This window comes from Solea solea, chromosome 16 (genome assembly GCF_958295425.1).
Source record: "Solea solea chromosome 16, fSolSol10.1, whole genome shotgun sequence".
NCBI classification, from domain to species: Eukaryota; Metazoa; Chordata; class Actinopteri; order Pleuronectiformes; family Soleidae; genus Solea; species Solea solea.
The window spans coordinates 11,670,750-11,691,109 of NC_081149.1; the positions used below are offsets into that span (position 1 = coordinate 11,670,750).

General features: G+C 39.6%; 3 protein-coding genes across 5 annotated transcripts; 2 read left to right on the forward strand and 1 right to left on the reverse strand.

Annotated features, from left to right (window-relative positions):
- The first annotated feature begins 110 nt into the window (after nucleotides 1-110).
- Nucleotides 111-2,502, forward strand: rnf113a (ring finger protein 113A). The gene is made up of 10 exons (XM_058654157.1): nucleotides 111-267; nucleotides 781-863; nucleotides 943-1,038; nucleotides 1,150-1,257; nucleotides 1,367-1,476; nucleotides 1,583-1,689; nucleotides 1,776-1,865; nucleotides 1,950-2,043; nucleotides 2,144-2,250; nucleotides 2,362-2,502. The coding sequence occupies exons 1-10, from the start codon at nucleotides 162-164 to the stop codon at nucleotides 2,427-2,429; spliced, it is 969 nt and encodes a 322-aa protein (XP_058510140.1). The 5' UTR covers nucleotides 111-161; the 3' UTR covers nucleotides 2,430-2,502.
- A 40-nt stretch (nucleotides 2,503-2,542) lies between these two features.
- Nucleotides 2,543-11,416, reverse strand: strada (STE20 related adaptor alpha). 3 transcript variants are annotated; one of them, XM_058654152.1, is made up of 13 exons: nucleotides 11,283-11,416; nucleotides 9,838-9,899; nucleotides 9,409-9,466; nucleotides 7,919-7,947; nucleotides 6,463-6,565; nucleotides 6,161-6,282; nucleotides 5,806-5,914; nucleotides 5,573-5,696; nucleotides 5,122-5,293; nucleotides 4,869-4,973; nucleotides 4,267-4,511; nucleotides 4,117-4,159; nucleotides 2,543-3,553 (listed from the first exon to the last, which is right to left on the reverse strand). In XM_058654152.1, the coding sequence occupies exons 2-13, from the start codon at nucleotides 9,886-9,888 to the stop codon at nucleotides 3,398-3,400; spliced, it is 1,317 nt and encodes a 438-aa protein (XP_058510135.1). In that variant the 5' UTR covers nucleotides 9,889-9,899; nucleotides 11,283-11,416; the 3' UTR covers nucleotides 2,543-3,397. The 3 variants fall into 3 exon arrangements, with proteins under 3 accessions (XP_058510135.1, XP_058510137.1, XP_058510136.1); XM_058654154.1 differs by lacking the exon at nucleotides 7,919-7,947 and having other exon boundaries at nucleotides 11,283-11,414; XM_058654153.1 differs by lacking the exons at nucleotides 7,919-7,947; nucleotides 9,409-9,466 and having other exon boundaries at nucleotides 11,283-11,414.
- Nucleotides 11,406-19,814, forward strand: ddx42 (DEAD (Asp-Glu-Ala-Asp) box helicase 42). The gene is made up of 18 exons (XM_058654151.1): nucleotides 11,406-11,496; nucleotides 12,478-12,696; nucleotides 12,799-12,949; nucleotides 13,052-13,113; nucleotides 13,447-13,483; nucleotides 13,841-13,993; nucleotides 14,110-14,214; nucleotides 14,372-14,491; nucleotides 14,592-14,768; nucleotides 14,882-15,010; nucleotides 15,105-15,204; nucleotides 15,290-15,337; nucleotides 15,431-15,528; nucleotides 16,381-16,654; nucleotides 16,859-17,085; nucleotides 17,183-17,293; nucleotides 17,492-17,602; nucleotides 18,777-19,814. Exons 2-18 carry the CDS (start codon nucleotides 12,485-12,487, stop codon nucleotides 19,383-19,385), a joined length of 2,724 nt encoding a protein of 907 aa, XP_058510134.1. The 5' UTR covers nucleotides 11,406-11,496; nucleotides 12,478-12,484; the 3' UTR covers nucleotides 19,386-19,814.
- The last annotated feature ends 546 nt before the right edge of the window (nucleotides 19,815-20,360 follow it).

Here is a 20,360-nt window from a genome sequence, read left to right on the forward strand (position 1 = left end):
GTTCACCTTGTCTCCTCAGTCGCAGTTCAAAGCTCCCCATTGCACATCAAAGTTCTTTTTGGTCCTTCAGTTCTTCTTCTCTGTTGAGCCTCGTCTGACTCCAGGACATTAGAGGGCGCTGTGGAGGCACGACGTGTTATTTATGTTCTGTTTTAATCAAGATGGCGGACTCAGAAGAACCTAAAGCGGGCTCTTGTACTTTTCTGTTCAAAAAATCCACCAAAAAATTCTCCGGGCGAAAAAGGAAAGCAAGCGACAGCGACAGTGGTAACAGTTCGTCGTCGAGCAAACTTTCCCGATGTTTTGATGACATTACTGTGTGGTTGTGATGCCGTAGATTTCGTCAACAGACCTGAGATGTTGATAACTATCTCGGGTTTGTGTGCGTTCATGTGTATTCCTCTTATGGTTTTTCTTTAACGTAATTAAGACAATTACAAGATACTGAGCGAAACACGATGAGATAATAGATAATGGCAGAGAAACAGAAAGCGATTGTGTCATTCGTGCTGCGTTTTTGCTCCCTCGGAATTTAGAGCAATACGACCTGTTAGTGTAGCTTGTATTTTCCTTATTTCCTTAAGTTCAGCTCCATACATCGGGTTGGAATCGGGTTAGAGTGATCCTTCACTACTTACCTTGATTATTATAAATTAAAATATGAACGTTGAATGAATGTAAAGATTAACTTAAAACCCCTGACCTGTAATTGGACATCCTTTTGTCTGACCTCAGATGAAGATGCAAAGAATCTGTTAAACTTGCTATTTTTCCCCCCAGATGGCAACAAAGACGACGAGGAACAGAGCTCTGTGGTCCGAAGAGAAAAGAAAGGTTTAAAGGTCAACCCCATGATTCAAAAGGTACAGGAATATCAATAATGATAATAATAAAGATAATCTGAGTTATATAGCGAGTATTTATTGTTTCATTTTTGTTCAGACAAAGAAAGTAGAGAGAGATGCTGTATCCTCCAGTGAGAGTGAAGGCGAAAAAGAAGACAAGATCACTGTTGCCTACAAGTCCACAAGATCAGCTGTGAGTAGAGACATTTTTACTGAAAAAACAACACTTTGTCACAGCATCTTAGCTTGAAAGTGCTGCTGAAATCTTCTCATTCTCCACTATTCTGTCAATCATACACAAAAGAAACCAGAGGGACCTGACGACATGGGGGCAACTGCTACATATCAGCTGGACACAGAGAAGGACAACGACGCACAGGCAATTTTTGAAAGGAGTCAGAAAATCCAAGAAGTAAGAGATGAGATGAGTCCTACCTGAAACATCAAACTATAACTTCTTTCATGAATTTTTCCACTTGTAATGTAAAGCTAAAGAAAGACACCTGTCCATCCTTCAACAGGAGCTGACGGGTAAAGAGGATGATAAAATCTACCGTGGCATAAACAATTACCAAAAATTCATCAAGCCCAAAGACACCACCATGGGCAACGCCTCTTCTGGCATGGTCAGGTGAGTTCAAACTAACACACTTATTATATGCTTTAATAAGATGGGATTCATGAAGATCAGTATTGGTCATTGTTTATTAATTGATTTATTTATTTTTTTTTTTCAGAAAAGGACCAATCCGAGCCCCTGACCACCTGAGAGCTACAGTCAGGTGGGACTACCAGCCAGATATCTGCAAAGATTATAAGGAGACTGGTTTTTGTGGTTTTGGAGGTAATTATTCGATTGTACTATCAACATGTTAGTCGCCCTAAATAAGAATTGTTTTCAGTCTCCATGTTCTTCTCTCATGCTTTTAGACAGCTGCAAGTTCCTTCACGACAGATCAGACTACAAACATGGCTGGCAGATTGAAAGGGAGCTGGACGAGGGTCGATATGGGGCCAATGGTGAGCTCAGGATGTGGATTTCATGTCTTTCTTATTCTAGCTTCTGCATCAACATTTCCTGAACAATGATGTGATTAAATCTAGATGAGGAGAACTACGAGGTCAGTAGTGATGAGGAGGATTTTCCCTTCAAGTGCTTCATCTGCAGGGAGTCCTATAAAAATCCCATTATCACAAAGTGAGTTTCTTCTTTAGCTTGTTTTTCCTCTGATGCCACACCTCTCAGAGCCTTGTTTTATTATCAGGTGACAAGTATAAACCACCCAAATGTCTTCCAGGTGCAGGCACTATTTCTGTGAGGCCTGTGCTCTTCAGCATTACCGCAAATCAAAGCGCTGCTATGTGTGCAACACTCAAACCAATGGTGTCTTCAACCCTGCTAAAGGTAAGCAGAGTTTCAAAGACCTTTGCACACATCAACACCCTTTTAGGAATCCTAGTGGTTATAGCAAGTTGATTTCCTTAAATCATGTTTTCTATTATGTCTCCGTTTCAGAGTTAATGAGCAAATTGGAGAAACGTCAGGCTGCAGCAGACCAACCACCATCCGATGAAGACGATTAGCAACAGTCCACCCTTCCCCTTAAGTGTTCGTCTGTGTACATTTTGAATAAAATCACTTTTTTTTTAGACAGTCTTTCTGGCTCACTGCGTGATACAATTAAGTTAAAACATAATAGTGAACAGTGTTTATTGTTGAAAAGTTTAACATTTGAAATACTTTGTTTTGTTCTCACCGTTAAATACATGCAGACAAAACGAGCACCAATGTAACATTCATATTTTTGACATAAGTAACATCACACCCAGCGTAAGTTCAAGGAAATACACACTTTTGTGCTCTGAAGGTTAAACCCAACAGCTGTTACACTGAACTTCCGTGTAGCAAAAGTGATGTGTAAAGCATAAGATGTAGTTTGTACTGTCACACAAGCTGAGCAAAGAAATGCATTTACATGGGAAAAAGTCGAGACCTTCCATCTGGTGTTGCGGACAGAGTCAGCTGTGAGGACTGGTGCGTACCCTTATGGTGGTCTCACTGAACAAATTAAGCCACCCATAGCAGCCATGTGCTAACAAGAGGTAGAGAGTCTCCTCAGAATATTTAGTCGTAGTGTCCCACTCATCTGTTCTAGAATCTTTGGGTTTAGGTTACATGTACATCCATAAACCCTTCTGTGATATCTCAGCAACAATACGAGAAAATGAGGAGTCCTGTTGTGTTTTGACTATGGTGGGGGGTTTAACATGAGGGAGAACAATCTGTAAACAGTTGTGTTACAAAGAGAAAAAGAGGCCATCAGTGCAGTGCAAGGGTCTGTGCATATCTAGAGAACAAAAGCGTGCAAGAGACATCAAAAAGAGGCAAGATGGCTGCTGGCTTTTAACCTCTGAGAACAGCAACTCCTTTTGAGTTTAAGATTTGAATTATTTACAAGGGGGCCATTACAAAAAAAAAATATCTCCTGGATTTTCGTAATTTCTCCCATGATTAGAGTCCCACAAGTGTCTCCTTACTGAGTCCTTCACTGTCAGAAGTCCCAGTCGTCCACCTCCAGATGGCTGAGACCTGACTCCAAACTGGCCAGTCCAGAGGGAGAGTCCTGTGGCTGGGAGCTCGCAAAGCTGGTGATGGGCGACACAGGCCGCAGGAGCTCAGGCAGTGCCTCGGAGGGCCGACGTTTAATCTGAGAGAGAGAGAAGAACAAAATAACAGCTGATATTTTCATAATTAGTCATCGCCCTTCGAACTCAACCATTTTTATATTCAAAGTAAAATGAGCAACATTGATGGCATGTATTTTCAGACCAGGTGAGCTTATAAAACCTTTCATTTTGTTAGGACACAATGCTATTTAAGGTCTAGTGTGTAAGGGTTTATTGGTAGAAATTTATCCATAAGCATATTAAAATAAGTATATCATCACTTTGAACTAAAGGTTGTTTGGTTTTCGGTGCCTTTGAATGAGCCTTTTATAAGTACTTTAGGGTCATCTCGCGCTGTCACGTCAAACCAGCCAGAGCGTGCATTTAGTATTTTGAAGCAAAAGCTTACTCGCCAGCGAATAAAGAACATCTTCCTTACTCGTATGTGAAGGCCACTGTAGTTCCCTGATGCACGTGGGAAAGAAAAGGGTGAGCAGATCATTTGTTTCAACCTGCAGTCTCACCATTAGATGACACTAATTGTTACACACTGGACCTTTAACGCAAAAATTAGTAATAAAGCAAAAGTAACAAAGCAAATTACCTGTTTGAAGAAGGGGTGGCCTATAAGAGTGGCGGCAGATGGTCTGATAAAAAAAAAAAAAAAAAAACAGTGAGAAAATGATTGTCTTGTGCCTTAAAAATTGTCTGCTAAAATGTAGACTATAAGCCAGATAAAAGAAACATGCCCAACCTCCTCTCTGGGTCTCGTTGGAGACACAGCTCAACAAAGCCATGAAAGTGTGGGGAGAACGTCCGATTGTATGGGTGTCCTGCTGATGAGTCTCCGTTTGAGTGTCTGGCCCCTCCAGCTCCTGGACCCTCACAGATCCCGGAATCAGCTCCAGAGCGGGATGGTTTCATGGACAGCTCCTCCGGTGGAATAGTGGTGGTGTCCAGCAAACATGGCACTGTTCCATTTAACTTCTCTAGCAGCATCTGTGGAAGTCAAAAGAGGAAGAAGGACGCAGTTGTGATGAGCTTACTGACATTCATTTCAAGTCAATTCAAAGAACTTTTTTTTTTTTTTTTTTTAATTATAAAAATAAGCTCTATAAACCAAAGAAGTCATTAAAACAAAATCATTTTGGTTTGCGGACAAAATGAGAAATTTGAGAATATCATCATTTTGAGGTTTGGGAAACATTTTCTGACATTTAATGAACCAAATAACTCATCGATTAATCAACAGATTAATCCAAACAGAAAATACTGTTATATAAGTTAGGAGAATTTACCCCTGTTATCTTTAACACTGAAACTGACTAATCAAGTATTCCTAATACACTCACTCACCTGTGTAGCTGGCATGTCTTTGAAGGGAACATGTCCATTTGCCAGTTCACAGGCTGTGATGCCCAGGCTGTAGATGTCTGATCTAGAGTCGTAGCCCTGCAGGTTCTGAGAAGAAAAAAAAAGACACATTCAAAATCATCCACTGCTGTCAATTCAGAGTTTATGAACAATCCCTGCTACTGCCACAGCATGAAGACTGGTAACCCCCATTAGACATTGACAGCATAACAGTATTTCCGAGAGAATTCAGTACCTGTTGCAGCACTTCGGGGCTGAGCCAGGGCAGCACCTTCACACTGTACTGAGGAAAGTCGTGAACAAATCTGGCCCTCTGACCATGACGGATCAGACTGAAGATGCTCCGTAGACCTGACATGCAAACCTGTCCGTCTGCTGAGATCAACACGTGGCTGGCCTTCACACTCCTACAAATAACCAGACAGTCAAAACAATGAATATACCACTAATTCATTAGTAAAAGCTGAAGGAAGTACAGAGTATACTGTGTAACATATACTACAAGTATACTAGAACGGATTATGTAAAAACTGCTATAATTACTTAACAGGTGATGTGTTTGTACTTGTGTTGAATTCCTTGATTTAAAGCTAAAAGTCAACTCTTCATTCACATCTAATTGGTGCTTTTTATTTCCTTGGTATTAGGCAATATTTAAAATTTCTCTGGAATGAGGAGTCTCTTACCGGTGCACATATCCCATGTGGTGGATGTACTCGAGAGCTTTTAGCATACCCAGTATAATGTATGAGATAGTCAGCTCACTCATGCCATCAGAAAAATGTGTGCAGATCAGATCTCTGGCTGACCCTAAGAAGTAATCACAGACAACCATGGTGAGAAAACTGAATAAACTCTGGTTCAATGATGTTATAACTTGTTGAGTATAATAAAATACAGTGATAATTTATTTTCTTACCCAACGCCATGAAGGGGGTGATAACCCATAGTTCGTTTTCAGCTATAAAGACACTCTTGTAGGGCAGAATACTGGGGTGGTGGAACAACTTTGACACATGGAGTTCACACTGATAGGCAGAGGAAAATAAATGACATGTTATTATGTCAGAACAACAGGCACAGACAATGATTCTGAAGGGTGAATGGTAAAGACAAAACAATCAATGAAAACATACTGCATTTATACAATGTATCCCGATGGGAGGAAGAGATGAAAGAACGCTTTATTTTTTTTACACTAAAGGCAACGACAGCAGTGAAGTTGTATCATGCGGTTTGACGGGACTGATGGAAGATGGCAGACTGATGCAGACCTGCAGGTAGGTAACCATGTCATTAGCGCACGACTCCAAGTCAATTCGTCGGATAGCTACATGCTCCCCTGTGGGTCTGTATCGAGCCAGGTTCACAGTCATCAAGTCATCCAAGCCTCGACCTAAAACACACACACACAACAAAGAAAGGGTTCAATTAGAGAAATATTTATGTCAGAGTTACACAAGTGTCCTCCAATCCTTGGGTGTTGAGTATTATTAGTAGTAGTGTGTCTGACTGTTTAAACAAAAAGGTTGTATTACTAGCTGCCATGTGCAGGTGTCTTTTTGCCTATATTTACCAATAACATTGAGGAGCTCATATGAGCCGCTGTCAGGGAGGAAGCTGCCCATCGTGTCCTTGCGAGGGAGGGAGGTCAGACTCTCCTGACTGTCCTCATGGACCTGAAGGTAGAAGAGAAGGGAAGGAGTGAATGAAAAGTGGTCGTCAGTTGGTCGACACTGACCTTACATCTTACAGTGTAGGATTGTGCCCAAGGCTTGTTAAGTGGGCTTGTTAAGTGACTACCAGAGGCTCAGTATCTGTGAAATCTGTTGTTAAAAGATTATCAAAGTGTTAGCATGACCATCACACTAGCATTGGAAAAATATGAAACAAAACACACAGGTACCTACTGATGATAGAGTTACTAATACATATCACATTACAAAAGTGCACTTTTTTTTTTTTAATGGCCTAAAGGAGTACGAGTATATCGGTAAACACATTTCATATGTGCATATAAATTATTTTAGACTTATGCATCAAAATATAAATAAATCTTGGCAGTGAGGACTCCTGAGTTCCATCAGTTCACGGACATTCAAATGATGGAAATGGGACAGATTGCAGTAGCAAGCTGTGGACGCAAATGATGGCAAGCTGTATGGATATTTGGACTGTTTCCATGGTGACCACAAAGAAGAAACACATTCAAAATTAAGAATAGTGCACTTCTAGCATATGAGATTTCTTAGAGATCAGAGACACACTCAACTCTGAAAATACTCTTAAAAATAAAACCAGGAGTTCTATGTGTGGCTACCTCCAATTAAAGCCTTCTGCCATATAGAAACTTTATATTTAATCAAAATTGGCACTAAATGTCGCATGCTATGGCAGCTATCAGCTGAGGAAATGTATGTAAATGTTGATTTAATCACATGGCTTACAGTTGACAATGTTCTGATTCTGAAACATTACCATGCGCTTCTTACGCTCCATCTTCATCTACAGCAGCTCACATCAAAGTGTGACACAATCAGTTCACCATCAAATCAACCAACAAGCCAACATCAGCACAGACAGGCAGAGTCAAAACACACACATTTCTTACTCTGAACAGAAAATACTCTTAGGAAAACAATTTAGACTTAGTGAGGAAAGTAAAAATCAGAAAAATCCAAACCGGGCAGTTACCCTGACCACAGCATGTTAACAGCACACTACACACTCAGACAGAAACTGATAGTTTGGCTTAGGAGAGGATTAATTGACCGCTTTCATTAAAATAAAGAAGCTACAATTGCCCTGTACTCTACGAGAGAAGCCCAAGTGAGTGGCGTGAAATGAACTTCTGAGCTAGAAGCATGTACAGTGTGTCCTGGATCCAACACGCATGCATACAGAAATGTGCAAAGCCTCAAGGGTTTGTGGAGTCCTCTGCATTTGAATCTGTATGCACACATACACATGCCAGCACATACACAAAAGGCAAATGGGGGATGACGATGCAGTGACAGGAGTACCACACTTACTTTCCTGTGAGAGAGTCCCTGAGCTTGCTCTGGGATAGAAAAACCACATCATTGACATGAACACACACAAAACAAGAGAAGGATCTGTGTCAAGAGCAGCTCTTGAACTGAGAAGCAGCCTCTGGTTGTGGGAGTCAATGATTATTGATGGGATTTGTAATTTTTCCTATGGCTAGTAGTTTTGCCTTTCAAACAACCAAGTAACAAAGACTTATCAGTGCAGTCAGGATTAATCTGAAAGTGTAGTAATACAATTAAAACAAAACTACACTAACAACAGCTAAATAACAATAAATAATAATAAAAAAATGAAAAATAACAATTCTGCCCCCAGTAAACTGCTTATGTCCATATAAACAATATTTTTCTACCCACGCAAATAAAAAAAGTGAAAAATAACAAAATTAAACCTGACAGTTTCGTTTTTCCAAATATTACCAAAGGCAATGGAAATGCAGAATGCACAAAAATATAAATTCACTTAAGCAAACATGCAACATTAAGCAATGATTTATCAGAAAATGAAAATGAGGCAAAGCTTGCAAAGAAAACATAATCCACAATGAAGTAACCCCAATGTGCCAAAGAAAAACAAGCCCCTAATATACAATATATTTTATGTTTTCACCACCATATAATCTCTCTTAAAACGACTGCAGGAAATATCCCAGATAAATAAAATAAAACCACAATCACCCACAGCTAAAAATAAATGTCTACAAAATCTATGTAAGAAATCAATAAATATTTTTAAAAATCTCAAATGTTCTTGTTTTAAATAAGACAGTAAAAGTGCTAAAAAGAGCTTTGTTGAAATTTATTTTCAGGAACTTGGCAAAGACAAACACAAATATGTGTTTACCTTTCTTATAATATGCTCTCACACGTGCAAAATCAGAATGAGCTCATATCAAATCACAAACAGACCAATGACAGAGCCCATCTTTCATTATATCTCCATGAGTAAATGCATACATGAAATTTCCTCACATTTAACAAGTAAATAAAATTCTCATCTTCTTAAATTCATCTTGATTCACCTTTAACCACTGTTTTTATGCAAACAATGACACTATGAGATACAGAAGAAAACAAACAGCTCCACAAGAGACAAAATTCAAATTTAAAAATATTGATAACTTAAAATAGTCAACATCCAAAATCAAATACACATCACACTAGCACAAATCACAAGAAGCATGAACTAAAATAGCACAAAGGTTTTGTACGTAACAAGCCCACATGCATTTCAAAGTAAGTTGTCTATGCATCCTCTGATAAGATATTGTAGCAAAGGATGGATGGAATTTAAGAAAAGAAATGAAACCCATGACTGAGAGCCTGATCCATGGTTGTAATTCAAGCATGAGGTCTGATCTAAGAAGCTTTTGTAAAGTTTTCTATTTGTGCTGATGAAAGGTCAAGAGTGTAAGCACTGGTTTGGGAATGTTGAACACTCTCATTATGGGCTGGTTTGCCTTGAAGCTCACCTCCAAATAACTCCAAATCCCGCAGGCTCTCCACACTCAATTTCTCAGATACCCAACGCTGACAGACAGAGGGTTAATAACAGACATGGAAAAAAAGGAGAGAAAATGCAAGCGAGAATAAGGAGAGGTTACATATTTAAAGCTGTAGAATGAGATGCTTTATGAGGATGACCTAATCTGAGGCAAAAAAAAGATGTATGTCGCTTGTGTTGAAGACAAAGTCATAGAAAGCTCAATTTAAAGCTGAACAATTTCACCAAGGCTTTCCTGTGGTCTCTGAAGGCCTTCGAAATCTAACAGGTAAAAATTATCTTGCGTTTAGCTGCTTCAAATGAATGCTATCATAGTTGTGTTTACAGAACAATTTTGCTGACAATGAATAAAAATGATCAAAGACATGATTTTAATCTGTATTCGGCAAACACTTACAAGAAAAGACATGGATCCTCTTGAGTGTGTTACAGATGATGCTGAAAACATTCAGGTAATATCTGTGAAGAAAAGTGAAAAAAAGTGATATATTTGTACCTTTAATGTATGTGCTTATTTGAATTCAGTGTCTAATAATGTAAAAAAAAAAAATATGTCTATTTTAACCACCTTTTCTGAAAATGCACATTTCATTGTTTTGCATATTATGTACTTCTGTGTTGAATGTCCCCATTTCCCAAAATCAATATTCTTTTCTATTTTATATATTGCTCAGCATCCTTTACAATATATTATTCTGCAACTGCAACATTTGTCCGGGAATTACAGGTTGAAACTCACACCAAGGATCAGAGGTGACTTAATATTAATTAATATTAAATATCCCTGCTAAATAAGCCAATAAATAAAAAGTAAGACACTTGTAGTTGGTTTGAAATGCTCATTCTATCGTAGTATACTTACAATATCCCGAGGAACAAAATAAATTTGAGTGATGAAGTTTGATATTATTTCAAAAGAATTGTGTTTTTGTACAAAATAATAATATTAAATGTAGGGGGAGCAATCACAGGGTATCTCGCGGTATAATACGATACACAATACATGGTCCACAATACCAATGATATCTCAAAAGTACAATTCTGTGACAATAAAAATATTGCAAGAGAATAAATTGCAATATCTTTCTAACTGAAGAAAACAAAACGTCTTAAAGTCAAAATCGCCATATCACCAAATCAAAATATCACTTTGGGGATATATCGCCGAACCAAAATATCACTTTGGGGATATATCGCCATCTTTCCTCATGCAAGACAATAATGGATATGCCACGGCAAATTTCAACATTTTAATGAAAGAATTAAGGTATAGTAAACCCTGGCAGCGCTGCTCAAATGAATGAGGGGACACTTGGGCATAAGTTACGCCGGGTAACTTATGCCCAAGTGTCCCTTGGGCAAAGACGAGGGAGTTTACAGCGGGATACTGGTTGAGAAAGCTAAGTTTTGTTTTTTTTCACTTAGACAGATATCATCATGTATCGCTGTATGATTGTCTTGCAATATATTGATTATCACAGAATTGTTGTATCGTGATATTATTGGTATCGCGAACCATGTATCGCGTATCGTGTGGTACCCTGTGATTCCCACCTCTTATGCAAATGTAAAGGTTGAAAAACAATTTAGGCTTGAATAGTTGTGCTTACTAAGCACTCGCATGCACTTTCTTCAAGCGAATAGAAAATGAATCAATAAGCAAAAAAAATCTATCAAAACAGATCAATAACTCTCTAGCAGAACCATTCGTGCTAGTGTTTCGCTAATGTTGCTATGATGGAGCGCGCAGGCTAGCATTAGTAAATTCCCGCTAGCTAAAGAAGCAGTCATTCATTATTTTTAACAGGCCACGGTATTATTTTTAATGGTTTGATAACGTACCTATGTGGTGTTCAGAAAGGCGATGCTTGTTTGGAGTTATATCATATCAAAGGATAGACATCTTTTGACAGCTTTCCACTACGCTGTCTGCCAGAAACATGAACGTCGCACGTAAACGACGACACGCCCAATCTTGCGCGCATTGATGACGTATACGGCGCTTCTTCTAAAGACAACACACACAGACGGGCTCATTTACAAACGCGTGAAACAGGTAAATACTGACTCCTGGCTCCTGACAAAAACCTATCGATGTATTCACTCAACGCAAAAAAAAAGTTGCAGGATACTCCGCGGCTTTACAAAAAAGACCCAAATAAAGCCACATGCACGGCCAAGTGTCGAACTTGTCTTACCTCGGCCTTATTTTGCGGCCTTGAGCTAACCACAGGCTAACGCTATGTATACTAAAAACATGGCCAGTGTTAAATTGATGCGAAAATGTTCGTTTAGAACTGTGTTACTTTATATTTTTGTGTTTAGTAAAATATTTGCTTGCTTCAGGTCACGAACATGATGCTCTTAGTCTCACTACGTCCACTCCCTTTTGGATAATCCCAGATAGTTGTAGCATCGCCTTTTTGGCAGACATGCACGGTTCAATTGCGATAAATGGCAAGTTTTTTTTGTTTGTTTTTAAATTAAAATATATCTGTAATGAAAAACCCTATACATATGAATGGAACAAAGTGACATCATTTGTCCTAAGAAGAACATCATTGTGGATATCTGAAATTTTCATTTTGACTGAGCAGAACTGAATTAAGGATGTCTGTAATACATATTCACACAAGCTAGTAACTATTAAATGTTAAAATGACAAGTGTAACCTACCACTTTTTGACCCAGGATTATGAGTATGACCAGTCCTACCTCTGAGAAGGTTGTTCACTTAATGCTTGTCATTATGACAAGGGTGTGCATCATTTGTCTACAGGTGTCATTGATAAAGGAAACAAAGGGCTTTTTGTAAAGTACAAGGGATGCTCAATTCTAATGTACCCATCCTAATATGCAACATAGGACATGACATAATTTACATTGTTAAATGTAATAAAACTGTAATGATGTGTAACTTGCTACAAACAAAAACATCAGCTGATTGGAACCATATCACGCTCACTCTCACATGTCTGTATGTACCATTTGTGCTGTATGTACTGTCTGTAAAGTGAGACTACTATTGTTTTCACAGTACAGCCATGAACTGGAACAAAGGTGGTCCGGGTGTTAAGCGAGGTTTTGGGTTTGGAGGATTTGCTCTTGCAGGGAAAAAGGAGGAACCTGGCCCTCCTCCAAATTCGCACACAGCACTTGGAGCCACAGGATCAGGGGGAGGATACGGGAAGAACCAACAGCTCCCATCATTCTACAAAATAGGGACCAAAAGGGCTAATTTTGATGAGGAAAATGCGTATGTATCTCCCATACATAAGCTCACATGCTGAACGTTTAGACATGTTCATATATTCACAGTATGACATGAATACAAAAATGCATCTTTGCTATTAACAAGGTATTTTGAAGATGATGAAGATGAGTCTGGTAGCAACGTGGATCTACCGTACATCCCGGCTGAAAATTCGCCCACGCGACAGCAGATGCAGTCTGGTGGTGGCTCAGACAGTGAGGATGACCCACTGGATGCCTTCATGGCAGAAGTTGAGGTGGGAAGATATTATCAGTGATGCAGAGGCTAAAATATTATTCAAATGTGTAATTTACTCTTTTCTCTTACAAATTTTTTTTCTGTTTTTTCTCACCTTCAGGACCAAGCAGCTAAAGACATGAAGAAACTAGAGGAAAAGGAAAAAGAGAAAAAGTCAGCCAAGTAAGATTTAAAAACAGTCACTTTTTTTTCTTTGTTTTAGTTCTGAAGTCACCTTTTAGGTCCTTATATTGGCCTTAAAATATAAGTTTCACCAGATGGAAAAAGGTTAATATATGTGTCCACAACTGAATTCATAAATTACAAGTATCACTTTAGCATTATGATGATGTATTAAGTTTCTCCCATGACATTATGGCTCATACAACATTGTTTTAAAGGATTTTAAATATACTTTCTGGTAAGTAACACATTCGTAGTCACAGTGGGATGTGGGCTGCTTTGGGTGTATGAACGAGCCGCAGGGAAGTTTTTTTTCTCCACTTGTCATTTCAGGGGTATTCGTGATGACATTGAAGAAGAAGATGAACAAGTGAGTGAGAACCCCAGAGTTTTTAATTTACTACATCGCTGATCAGAAAGGTCTCCTGACCAAACATTCCATGTCTTCTGTTGTGTGTTTTTTTTTTTTTTTTTTTTTTAATAGCTGATCATACAAGTTGCATATGTAATAGCATCATGATGGAACAGTTTTCTTTACTGTTTTGAATAGTCTTGTTGCAGAAAAAGCATGTCACATTGTTGGTTTGTGTGATTATCAGACTCTCACTCGTAATTTGTTCTTTCGTTACAATGCTGATTGTCTCCCCAGGTATGTTGTTGATCACTTTTGCTGTGATAAGCAGCAATCCGACTTGGTTTTTCATGTGAGGTGATATGCTCTCTGCAGGAAGCCTACTTCCGCTACATGGCAGAGAATCCCACAGCTGGGCTGACCCTGGAGGAGGAGGACGAGAACATTGATTATGACAGCGACGGGAACCCAATCCCCTCTGCCACCAAGAAAATCATCTTGCCACTTCCTCCTATTGACCACAGTGAGGTAGATTGGACAATACTAATTAAAAGCAGAGCAGTGTTTAAACCATGGATCAACATTTTGTATATCTGTGTATTTTATAAACTATTGTGTTTGATATGTGCGGCCTGTTTTTATAGATTGAATACGCACCCTATGAGAAAAACTTCTACAATGAGCATGAAGAGCTCAGCAGCCTGACTGGAACTCAAATGTTGGATTTAAGGCAGAAATTGAACTTACGAGTAAGTATGTTCATTAGTACATAAAAGTTGTGTTGCTGAATTGACCCGACTCACTTTACTGCACACTTCTTCTTTTTAAATTAATTATTATTATTATTATTATTATTATTATTATTAATAAAAAAAAAAATCACTACATCTTTGCTTTCTTTCTCAGGTATCAGGTGCTGCCCCTCCAAAACCATGCACCAGCTTTGCCCACTTTGGCTTTGATGAACAGCTGATGCACCAAATCCGCAAATCTGAGTACACGCAGCCCACACCGATTCAGTGCCAGGTTTTGTGCAGATTTATTATAATTTAGCAACATATTAAGAGACTAAATATTTGTTTTTAATGATGGAAAAGTTGGTATTTTTTTTGAATGTGTTATCTAGGGTGTGCCTATAGCCCTGTCCGGGCGTGACATGATAGGCATCGCCAAAACTGGCAGTGGTAAAACTGCAGCTTTCATCTGGCCAATGCTGGTTCACATCATGGACCAAAAGGAGTTAGAAGAAGGAGAGGGGCCCATTGCAATTATTGTGTGTCCCACCAGAGAACTTTGTCAGCAGGTATGAAATGGGAAGAGATTTGGGTTAATTGATTTGTGTCTTTGCTGCAGTATTCACAAAAATACATTTGATCACATTTGTTACAATCGTGTGTCATTTTAAATATCTATCAGATCCACGCAGAATGTAAGCGTTTTGGGAAAGCCTACTCATTGCGTTCTGTGGCTGTTTATGGAGGAGGCAACATGTGGGAGCAGGCCAAGGCTCTACAGGAGGGGGCAGAAATTGTGGTGTGCACTCCGGTAAGAGACCGGACTACAAACTGACTTTCTCTGCAAAAATCCCACATAATTTACTGCTGCACCAAATTTTTACCCTTCGTATGTGTTTGCACAGGGTCGTCTGATTGACCACGTTAAAAAGAAGGCCACGTCACTGCAGAGAGTGACATACCTTGTGTTTGATGAGGCAGACCGCATGTTTGATATGGGTTTTGGTGGGTTGAAAACATCAGTACTTAAGTAAAGATACTGTGAATCTATGTAATGCACTGCAGCTACTTTCTTTTTTTCCTGTTTCAGAATATCAGGTTAGGTCTATTGCAAGCCATGTTCGCCCAGACAGACAGAGTAAGTGTGTTACAATATGTCATTGACTTTAGTAGCAAAGGCTTCAGCAAGTTTTTAATGTTCTCATTACTCATTATGTGTTTTCTTTCACAGCTCTTCTGTTCAGTGCTACTTTTCGAAAGAAGATAGAGAGGCTCGCCAGAGACATCTTGATAGATCCTATCCGTGTGGTGCAGGGAGACATTGGAGAAGTATGTGGCATCACACATTATATGTCACAATAAAATTAGCATTTATTTTTAGAGCAGTAGTCGTAGCCTACTTATTATTTTTCAGATCGTCTGTTTGTGTGCAATAGATATATAAGTTCAAGCACACAGATTTTAATTTGCTTAAACTGAAACACCTTGAATGTTCCATTACATTACACAGAAACATTTACTTTAAAGAGAGGCTATTGTTTATGAAATCTGATTGTATGAGATACAGACAAATTGTTAGTACTCACTGTCACTGAAAATGTGGCTCACAGAAGGGACAAAGGGGAAAAACAGCCAATTAACTAATGGCTCACCTAATTAAATCTATGACTCATGCTCTTGCACCAAAGTCCATAGAGAAAATCAGTATTAGCTTGCAGGGACACAGGAGCTTCTACCACAGCAGTGGATCATCAACTCATGTGCTTTGATTGCCTATGGACTTTGTTTTGGGAACTGACTGGTTAAGACAATGACATAAACTTAATTTCTCAGTCAGAAAAGGCTGTGTCAGGGTGAAAAAATTGGCAAATATATTCATAAGATATTGTAGGCTTAAGCAGGTGTAGAATTTATGTATTTGCTTATTTAGTTAAGTAGTTAAATGCTGTCTTTCTTTGCATTGCTGCTGGCAGCCTTGATGTCAGTGAGAGCGAGCGTTCATTTCTCAGGCTGGTTCTTGGCAATGGCAATATGCTCACCAGTGTGCTTGGCAAAGGCAGTGCCAATAATGCTTCAGTACCTCACAAATACAATTCATATTACCTTTCAGCTCAGTTTTTCTTATCAGAGCTAAAAAAAAATTGTAAACGTAACAAAAAAAAATGTTTCCTCTCTGACCAGGCCAATGAAGATGTGACCCAGGTCGTGGAACTGCTACCTGGGACAGATAAATGGTCATGGCTGACCCGTCGGTTGGTTGAGTTCACATCCACCGGCTCTGTCCTCATCTTTGTAACCAAGAAGGCAAACTGTGAAGAACTGGCCACCAACCTGACACAGGAGGGCTACAGCCTTGGCCTCCTGCATGGAGATATGGACCAGAGTGAGAGGAACAAGGTCATCAGTGACTTCAAGAAGAAGAATTTGCCCGTTCTAGTGGCCACTGATGTTGCAGGTGAGCCCCTGTTTTCTTCCTTCTGCTTGGGTTTATGTTTGAATGCCCACATGAACCCATTCTTGTCCAGTTTCAACATTTGCTCTATGAATGAACAGCTGTGACTGCAGTATATCAATAGTTGTGTCATAAGACTTTAATATCTGCTTACAAATTTACAAAAAACCCTGGTATATTTGGCTTACTATCATAATTCCTTCTCAGCTCGAGGTCTGGACATCCCATCTATTCGCACAGTCGTGAATTATGATGTGGCACGAGACATTGACACGCACACACACAGGATTGGTCGAACTGGTCGTGCTGGAGAGAAGGGTCTTGCTTACACCCTTCTCACCAACAAAGACACAAATTTTGCTGGAGACCTTGTGAGAAATCTGGAGGGAGCTAATCAAGCTGTTTCCAAAGATCTGATGGATTTAGCTATGCAGGTGAGAATATTTTTTTAAGTAACTACCCTACATTTGTATTGTTGTTGTTTCTTTTTGAGTGGAATTCATTTTGTTCTCTCTGCATTATTTTCTCCAGAATCCGTGGTTCAGGAAGTCCAGATTCAAGGGTGGTCAAGGAAAGAAGCCAAATATTGGTGGAGGTGGTCTTGGTTACAAAGAGAGACCAGGTCTAGGGGCTGAAAGTTCTGTGAGTTACTGTTTACTAGTCTATAAATCTGCTCTTCATGATTTATGTTTTAAATGTGCTGTGAAATAATGAATAAAACAAATATTTTTGACTGGAACTCTTCACTCTGATCTTCTGAGAGTCTGAAATGACAGCTAAGATATTTCTTCTCAATTTAGAAAAACTTAGAGGATGAGTAATACTCTGTTGTGTTTCCAGGAACGCAGTAGCAGCAGCTTGTTGTCTTCCACGAGTAGCTTTGAGGGCTACAGCAAACCAGCTACTGGGGCGATGGGAGATCGAATGGCTGCAATGAAACAAGCCTTCCAGGTACAGTTCTGTCGCAATTAAAAAGTTATTTTATGCACTTTTCATGAGTGACAAAATGTTCAAAAAATCTGCCTGAAAAGGTTTCTTTCATTTAGTTGCAATCATGCATTCCCAGCAGATTATCTCTCTCTAACCCTCTAGTAATTCAAGGAATGTCTGTCTGTTCACCTTTCTGTCCGTTTGTGTTGCTTCATATTAAAGAAATGGTCTCATGTCAAAGTCCTCTGGAGCATGTGTGAGTGTATATATAGCTAAAGGAGTTCAAGTTTAAAGGCTGTACACCTCTCCAAAGTAAAACACATGTCTACCCTGTGTATAATATGTTAGTATAAAGACAAACCTCCATGCAGTAGGGCTTTCACTTAAAAAAAAAACCAAGTTCTAACAAGTTTGTAATGATACTCCCCCTAATTCTCGACAAACATCACAGTTTTAATTACTTTTGACAAGTTTAATAACTGTTACTTTATAAACAGTGGTGCTAGTGTTGGAGTATTCTTTAACTATAGCACTCAGTGCTGTAGAACAGAACAAACAGCTTTTAATGAAAATGTAATCATGTTATATCATTTTGATTGTTATTATATATGTTTTAAAATGATATATTATTATTTGACAGAAACACAAATCTGTCAAGCTGATCGGGATGGACTGCGGCTCCATTTTTATTTACAATATTACCTGTGGATTAGAACATGCGCTGTTAATGGTACACACAGCCAGCTTACAGAGAGTTGCAGTTAGGTGGTGCACCCCATGTCTCTCCACAAAAGCAGCAACTTGCTCTCTGCACAGAGAAGAGACTCCTTCATGTAAGCTTGCACCTCAAAGGTGCTGTTACAGCATCCTTTACCAAAGTCACTGGGTTTTCCCCAAACAGGATCTCTATGTGAGGAATTCTTATGAGCACCCTCTGCTGGATCCTACGGGGTATTACTTCAAATGGTCGATTACAGCTTGAACATGAAATTTAAGAAAAAAGAAAAATGTGACAGGTCTTCCATGAAGAGGGGGGAATACTAATTATATACTCTTGAGCCCAAAGGTGTGCAGATCCTTTCAACAGTACTTTGGTCATTTTAAATTAAGGAGCAATAAAATCCATTAAACCTTGTTTTTTTTGTCCAGACAGCTAATCTCTTGTTCTTAACTTATTCTCCTCCTCCTCTTCTAGGCTCAATATAAGAGCCACTTTGTGGCTGCATCCAGTGGTCCTCCTAAGCTCAGCACCAAGTCTAGTGGCTCGTCAGGCTGGACCAGTGCTGGCAGTCTGAGCTCTGTGCCAACAGAAGCTGCTAATGGCTCAGAAAGGTCCCTCTCTTCCACCATGTCGATGCCCGGCTTCACGAGTGCTGGCACCCTGAGCTCAGTGCCCGCCAGTCAAACCACTTCCCAGCCCAGCTTCCCTCCACCTTCATCACCGAGAGAAAGCTCACGGGACAGACATAGTGAAGACCGTGGGCGACATGGGGACAGTTACCACCGCCACAGTGATAGAAGTGAACGGCACAGCAGTGACGATCGCCACAGCGACCGAGAAAGGCATGGAGACAGAGATCGTGACCGCCACGGGGATCGGGATCGCCACAGTGGCAGCAGTGGCGGCAGCAGCCGCCACAGTGACAGCCGCAACGGGGATGGAAGCAGGAGGGACAGAGAGGATCGGAGAAGTGACAGGGATGGGGGAGACAGGGGGAGTGGGGAGGGGAAGGACAGAGGAGGAGATGATAGCTTTGCTGTTCCTGAACCACCAAAACGTAGAAAGAGCAGGTGGGACAACTAAAGAAAAACAGAAACACATCAATAGAATAATATGTGCAACCATCTGCTCATGACAAGCTTGTCTGTGTAGGCAGATAGCAGAGGCTGGCTCAAGCACAGAGTGATAAGGCGGATTTTGTGGACTTTAAAAAAACAAAATGAAGTTAACTGATGCCATTGTCAGCTTGGCTAGGACCTCCTTATTTGGTCAGAACTCAACAGTGTGTCAAGACAGATTTAGCACAAGCAGCTCAGAGAGAGCCACTGTACATAGACCATCAGGACTGTTGTTAAAGTCAATATGAACAACCAGTATAGCTGGTGTGAGTAACCAGTTCAAAGTTAGGATGTCTTTTTTCTTGTCTCATTTCTACTCACTCGGCTCGTAATATGCTTCTGTGCTTGCAAATCTGACACATTTTCTTTTCCTAATAAATCTTTGCCAAGTGTGGTTTTGAGTTGCATTTTTGTTCATGACAAAGCTTTCTGAAAAGGCTCTGTGATCATTTAGTCACAGAACTACATTAGAAAAGTTGTTCTTGTGTTTGAGTTTTAGTTAAGTGCCTTGTAGTCTGTCATGAATTATTTTAATAAAACAAAATTAAAAAACAGTAAAGGACAGTACTAAATTGTCTGGCTATGACCACAGGAGGGCAGTAAAGACGAAGGATATAAAATGCGTTTTACTAAAGGAAATATTCAAAATTAGGGTAAAAACGATTCTACAGGGTTTTATGTACTATTGTGTCCAATATATTCGTGGTGTTATAGTGAAGACAACTTGAGTGTTAACAAACACTGAACAGAACTGCACAGAACAGTGAAGTGCACCAGAATTCATGGAGGTAGGATTATGCTTTGTGTGTGTGGGGGGGAGACTTGCACAGCAAATGTGACAAATGCTTATAAGCAAATGTCTGGTTTCAGTGAGTCAGGGAGTGAAACTGAAAAAAACATTTGTCATTTGCAACAGGACAATGATCCACAAACAGAACTC